The sequence below is a fragment of the Asparagus officinalis genome, chromosome 4 (genome assembly GCF_001876935.1).
Source record: "Asparagus officinalis chromosome 4, Aspof.V1, whole genome shotgun sequence".
Lineage (NCBI taxonomy): Eukaryota > Viridiplantae > Streptophyta > Magnoliopsida > Asparagales > Asparagaceae > Asparagus > Asparagus officinalis.
In genome coordinates this window covers 103,571,777-103,578,645 of record NC_033797.1, presented here as the reverse complement: position 1 = coordinate 103,578,645, position 6,869 = coordinate 103,571,777, and the positions used below count along the sequence as shown (strand labels likewise).

The following is a 6,869-nucleotide window of genomic DNA, read 5'->3' as shown; positions in this document are numbered from 1 at the left end:
CCCTTCCGTAATTTCTCATCTAAACCCTAACCCCTTTCTCAAACCGGAGTCACTCATCCCCAGATTCACCTTAAAGACCCTAAAACCCTCCTGCTCTCGAAACCCACTCACCCAAATCACGAACAACGCACCCGAACCCTCATCCTCACCCGGCGACCCGAAGCCCTTGTTCGGCGACTGGGCCCCACCCCGTCCCCTATGGCGGGGCCTCTCCGTCCCCTTCCTCACGCTCCTTGGGCGTGTGTCTTCTCACAGCGTCGTTCGTGGGCATGGCCTTCACCATTCAGTTCGTGCGTGAGTTCACCAGGCTTGGACTCCAGCGGTCGGTTGGTGGGGTCCTTGCTCTCGCCTTTGCACGTGAGCTCAGCCCTGTCGTCACTGCCGTTGTTGTCGCTGGTCGGGTCGGGAGTGCTTATGCGGCTGAGCTCGGTACTATGCAGGTAGACATTGATTCATATATCTTAATTGGTTGGAATTGGTCTACTTAGAACAATTCAAGAAAGTTTATGTAATTTTGAATTGAATTGACATATATTTAAAGAAGAAGGAAAAAAATTGGAGAAACAATAAATTACTAGTGAAGTTGGCACTTTTTATCATACATATTTAAGGTAAAATTGACTTCACAAACCAAATTATTGTGCTTGATCAATGTTCAAGATTTTAGCTGGCGGGCTAAAAGTTCCCATAGACTTCTTTTGCTTCATAATTTGTTTACAATCTATTATAATTTCGCTTTATATCGCTTTTATTATTGCTGTTGGATAACTGGAATCGGGCTACCAAGATTGAGCAGAAATTTCATGTAATTGTATAGATTAGCATATTTCAAAGAAGTTAGTTAATTCATCTTAAACACATTTATCTACTATCTAGGTATTAATTGAACCTGGCTTGTTTGAAAATGGACACTAGGATTAAATTGACCCTTACTTGGCAACTAAATTAGCAAAGCTCGATCAATTGTCAAAACTTCATCTTGCAACCTAAATTATCGATGAATTGCTTGCTCGAAATTCACATTTTTTTGTGCAGGTTTCTGAGCAGACTGATACTCTTAGGGTACTTGGAACCCACCCTGTTGACTACCTTGTCACTCCTCGTGTCATTGCCTGCTCTGTTGCGCTTCCCATTCTTACTCTCATGTGTTTCACTGTTGGATTAGCGTCTAGTGCACTTCTTGCTGATGCAGTATATGGCGTTAGTATCAATATAATATTGGATTCGGCTAGAAGGGCTTTGAGGCCTTGGGATATAGTGAGTGCAATGATAAAGTCGCAGATATTTGGTGGGATTATTGCGGTGGTAAGTTGCGCTTGGGGTGTGACGACACTCGGAGGAGCAAAGGGTGTTGGTGAGTCGACAACGTCGGCTGTGGTGATCTCGCTCGTTGGAATCTTTATCGCAGATTTTTTCCTATCGTATTGCTTCTTCCAGGGTGCAGGGGATTCACTCAAATATGCTATGGGTTAAGAAGGGGAGTGTCCCTCAAGTTTGTATGGAAGAATTGTTGTTTTGATCTTCATCTGATCGGATGTTTGTTATGTGAAATATGTAGCCAACTTCCTTTTCAACTTAATTAAGCTTCAAAGTTTTTCCCCAAATTTGTTATTACCATGGTCTTATCCACGATTTTGTAGGTGTGGATGAAGAGGCATTCTCGTACCATTTATACTGTAGACACATTTTAGTTGATTAAGATATGCCCAGTGATACACTTGATCATGTGAAAGTTTTCTCAAGACTGTTATATGTAGAATCCCCTTCAACTGTCCCCTAGTATGTCGTGATTGGGTATTCCGTAAAACTACAACATGTATTTCATGTAAAAGTTCATTTATTAAAGTTGATTTTTCATTTCAAAGCACTGCTTAAATATGTCACCAATTTATCAGTACTTTGAGCATGTTCTCCATCACGCACTTTTTTTAGCTTCCATGGCAATTGTTGTATACGTGTACTGTATGTTCATATGTGCTTATTCTTTTAAAAACTGCAAACAATTTAAAAGGGATATCAACTAGTGCTCTAGGAATCATCATGTTTAGAATCCCAACTAGGTTGGGACATGCTGATATTTTGAATATCCCTAACATCATTTGTCTAGTGTTTGTATTTGTTTATTAGATATTCTAGACAAACAATGAGGTTGGAGGTTGGATGAATTGCGTCTACACGATCATATCCATTGGAGAATGGAAGAAATATCGGAATGAAGCAATTTGCAATTCAAGTCAAATATTCTAGTTCAAGCTTCATCCATGTTTACCAAGACGAGCTTAATTAAAGATCAAGATTGCTTGGGTATAGTTTTTATAGTTTAGGGTTTATACTTGTGTGTTAATACTTAGAGCTCAATCTTATACACGCATACACATTTTGGTTTTATAGTTTTCAAGTTTGAATATGAAACAAATTTACTTATTTATATACATATATACATGTTTCATATTTATCATTTTTGATTTTGGTAAAACAATGTGTTTAGCCACATTAACATGAAAACTCAATACACATATATAAATATATTTTTATGTTTATATGTGCTTAAGATGATTTCATTAATCAACAAGTTTAAATCAATAAAATCATGTTTATTTGCTAAAATATGTGTTTATGAATTAAAGACTAAATTACACCATTTTATATCTTTTCCTAAGTCCTTTAATCCATTCAAAATGAATGTGCAAGTTTGTTTGTCAAAAACATGTGTTGTTAAGTTTTCATGTTTTTGACTATTTTGCAAAATGAAGAGTTTTCACAATTGGGAGATGTAATTTAAATTTTTTTTGTAACATATTTATTTTCATGTTTATAATCATTTCCAAAAGTTTTATATTTTTTGAAATTTATTTGCTATTTTTAAGGCACATCAAAAATCAGATTTCATACATGAACAGTGACTGTGAATGTTTATAAGTTGACTTATGATTAAGACTGTTTGCGTCAGGAACAAGTTCTGTTGTAGAATTTATTATAACTGTTTATCGATTATAATGAATATAAAAGAGTGAGCTTCGTACTTTGTAAAACTACTCTTTATAACAAAAATCAAATTACAAGCTCCTTAGAAACAAACACAAGATCGTTGTTTGGATCGTTGCTTGCGTGGGATCTTTGTTTGTGTCGAGGGTGCGTTAGTCTGTGGACCACCGAATCACGAATTTTGATTGAATCGTGAAGACTTTGGGGATTCTTCCTTCGTTTAGAAGCAAGAATAGTTTCAGTGAATATCTTATCGAAGTAAGATGAATACTCTTCTCAAGATCAAGTCAAAGCTTAGATCTTAAGGAACCTCCGAATTGTTGAAAGGAGATGAACTCTTGAAATTCGCCCAAGCCTTTTTGCTCTATGTACTCTATGCTTTGTAATCCGATCTCTGATCTTGGATCCTCGTCAAAAATGATCTCAGGGGGGTATTTTATAACCTCTGAAAATTGTAACCGAAGTAGGACAACTTGGTGGAAATTGTGCTTCCGAGACAGTCGTGGCTGTCTCGACGGCCAAGACAGTTGTGACTGTCTCGGCTTCTGAGACAGCCATGACTGTCTCGGAAAGCCTAAACTGCCCGACGGTTTTGTAACTACTCTCCTACGTTTTAGATATCGTTATTTAGGTAGTTATCAACGAGATTCTCGCCATCAACGTCTTCCACGTTCTTTAACAGTTAATGGCCACGTCTCATGCACATTCCTCAGCAGTTTCTGAACTCTTCAGAACTGTCTTGCGTGCGAGACAGTCAACACTGTCTCGCGTGCGAGACAGCCAAGCCTGTTTCTTGTGTTCTTTTGATCTTTGGATGATCCTCTCTGACATTCATTGTCTTGAGCTGTATTTGGATATCTATCAGTATTTTTAGACGCCTACAAAGACAAGTCGACTTATGAACTGTTCTGAAAAATACAGTTTTTCTCTGCTGAGTCGACTTATCACCAAAGCAAGTCGACTTTTATGTAGTAAGTCGACTTATGCATTTCCGTAAGTCGACTTATATGATTTTTTCAGCTTATAACGGCTAGTTATAAGTCGACTTATGCACTATAGCAAGTCTACTTATAACACTGTAGCGGCTAGTTTTTCAGAATGCACAGTTTTTGGGTTTTATATATTTTTGCTTGGTTTTCTTGGTTTTTAGGGTATGTCTTGTGATCCTATAAATACCCCATGCCTCATAACTTCTGAGTAAAACTAAGAAAAATTTAAATCAAGTTTTGGGCAAGTTTGTTTAAGAGTTTTTAAGTGTTTCAAGTTTGGTTTTGTGAAGTAGTTTTCACAAGAGGATGAAGATATCATTACTTTGTGTTTGGGCTTTCAACCTCATCTCTCTCTCTCTCTCTTGATTTCTAGAGAAGATTTTTTAAACTCAATTCTATCTTTACATTTATAATTGTTTGATTATCATTTTTATTAAGCTAGAGTTTATATTTGATTTACTCATTGCTTACACACACACCCCTTGAGCTTTTAGAATTATCACATTGAGTGTATTTTGGTTGTGGGGAGTGTATCATTGAGAGTGAGCTACATTAATGTAAAACCCTGAAAATTTATGTTAATATAATTAATATGAGATTAATTATGATTTATGGATATTTATTTTGATAAATATTGTTAAATGGGGTATGAATATGATACCATGTGTTTTGAGTACAAACAAGTTCATTCATGAGAAAGAAAAGAGTCGAAACATGCACAATGGCCAAATATGTGTAACTGCAGAAAGTCACGGTCGACCGCTAAACCTGCAGAAAGTCAGATTCCTATTTTGAGTTGGTTTTGGTTTTCTAAAGCCCATATTCTTTTTCCTTGGTTTATATATCAAACTTTCACGAATTTTCTCAGTTTTGTAAGAACCCTAACAACCACCAAACCCCCACAAACCCTAATTTGATTCTTGGAGATTATTGGAGGCTTTCAAGTGGGTTTTTCGGGTGATTTTGGCTTTTGGATTGGAGATCTGCTTTGGCTTGGCATCCTAAAATGTTTTTCTACAAGTTTCAGGCGAGTTCATCTCTGCTAATCCCCCTCCTAGTTTTTAAAACATTTTTAAAGAGTTTCTAACATGTTTTGTAGAGCCAAATTGACTAGTTTATGAATAAAAGTTAATTTTTTATATCATATGTATAAAGACTAGGTCTTTCCGTGTTAAAAAGTTTGAGAATGAATTTACAGAAGTATGTAAGATCTGAAAATGATTTAAAACATGGTTTAATCTTAAGAGAGATGATTTGTTCTTCGTTTTGAGTTTTTATGCATGACTTAGGGTTTTGAATATAAATTTTATGCAAATAATCATGCTATATATGTTGAGTTTGTTTCCAGAAGTTTTTATCTACTGTAGACATGCTCTCATGCAAGTTTTATGTTGTTTTAATTATGTTTGAATCACCTAAATACGGCGTGAACACGACACACACAATCAGATTGAGAATCTGGAATATTAGCCCACGGTCGACTGCGCCATAGCGGTGGTCGACCGCGTGCAGGACAGAGGCCTGAGTAGGCTCTGGAACCCGTCGTGGTTGACCACCGTTCTTGTGCGGTCGATCGCCACACAGTCAGTGTCCCTGTGCATGTTTTGTTCTACTGTTGAGTTTTCAAGCTAGTCTCTCGACCTTGTACTGTTATGATACAATGTTTATGAGCTGTTTAACATCTAAAATGTCAGTAAACACCATATATGTACACGTACACCAAGATATCATGTGTTAACATGATAAATAAGAAAAAAAATAAATATTATGTTTCCGGAATAGGGAGATGGAACCAATTTCCGTAGGGTGATTGAGTAAGAGTATTACAAAAGTATCATCATATTATATTTTCGGAATAGGGAGATGAAACCTATTTCCGTAGGGCGATTGGATAAGAGTATTACAAAAGTATCGTCATATTATGTTTCTAGGATAGGGAGATAAAACCTATTACCACAGAGCGATTGAGTAAGAATATTACAAGAGTATCCCTAATGTATAAGAGATGCACATTTGTAAGTAACAGAAATTATAAATTGGTTTCCATTTTTGAATACCCGCGAGTAGGGTGCTTTCTCTGAGACCGTGACTTACACAACATGGTATTTGGTTGGCTTTTGTTTGGATGAGTTATTTTTATGTTCGGTCCATCTACCCGAGTGTAGATCAGAATGAGATATTTATTCTACAGGTTTGAGGTTTAGAGTATTATCTATTTGTTTGTTGTTGTTCATTCATAGAGTTTGGAATTAGTATTTAGGGACTCACAATTTGAGACATGGTATATACATGAGGGTTTCCTTGTTTGGATTATTTCACTCGATGTACTAACTCTTGTGTTATGGATTCCTAAATAGTAGTCTCTAGTTAGATTTATATGAATGATTCTATACTTATGTATTCTCTATATTTTCTATACACTCCTACCCTTCCCCTGGGGAGAGGTGGAGATGTTCTCGCTATAGCGCTTTGACGCTCGTTGTTTTCTCCCCTTTCAGGCATCGAGTCCAACGTACGGAGAGTCGCATGTTGATGAGATTTCTGCATAGAGCTCACCTAGCTATTTATTATTTAGTAGTTATTTCAGAAATTCACAGTTAGTTGTTTATGCTCAGACTCTAGACTTGTATTTCATTTTGTAGAGGCTGAGAGCCATAGTGATGTTTTTTTGACTCATTGTACTTGAGGTTTATTTCAGACTCAGAGGCATTTCTACTTTATTTTATTTGGGCTCACTGATGATTATTCTCATGCTTCCTCTGTGTTTATCTGGCTTTACTCTATTTCTTTTATTTGCTTGTCTGTACCTTCACCTATTTGTTGTTTCCACTAGAGAGATATAAATTGTGATGGTGAAACATGTCGTAGCATGGTGTTTGGTGCTTAGCAGGTTTG

The 6,869-nt window shown here is 36.6% G+C and overlaps 1 protein-coding gene across 1 annotated transcript; it reads left to right on the top strand.

Annotated features, from left to right (window-relative positions):
* On the top strand, positions 84-1,604 carry LOC109837920 (protein TRIGALACTOSYLDIACYLGLYCEROL 1, chloroplastic). The gene is made up of 2 exons (XM_020406304.1): positions 84-440; positions 1,036-1,604. Exons 1-2 carry the CDS (start codon positions 270-272, stop codon positions 1,471-1,473), a joined length of 609 nt encoding a protein of 202 aa, XP_020261893.1. The 5' UTR covers positions 84-269; the 3' UTR covers positions 1,474-1,604.

What these genes read in the sequence shown, in the direction of transcription:
- LOC109837920 (XM_020406304.1), top strand. Translation starts at nt 270, where the DNA reads ATGGCCTTCACCATTCAGTTCGTGCGTGAGTTCACCAGGCTTGGACTC. An exon ending in CTGAGCTCGGTACTATGCAG is followed by an intron (nt 441 to 1,035) that starts GTAGACATTGAT and finishes TTTTTTGTGCAG; the next exon opens with GTTTCTGAGCAGACTGATAC.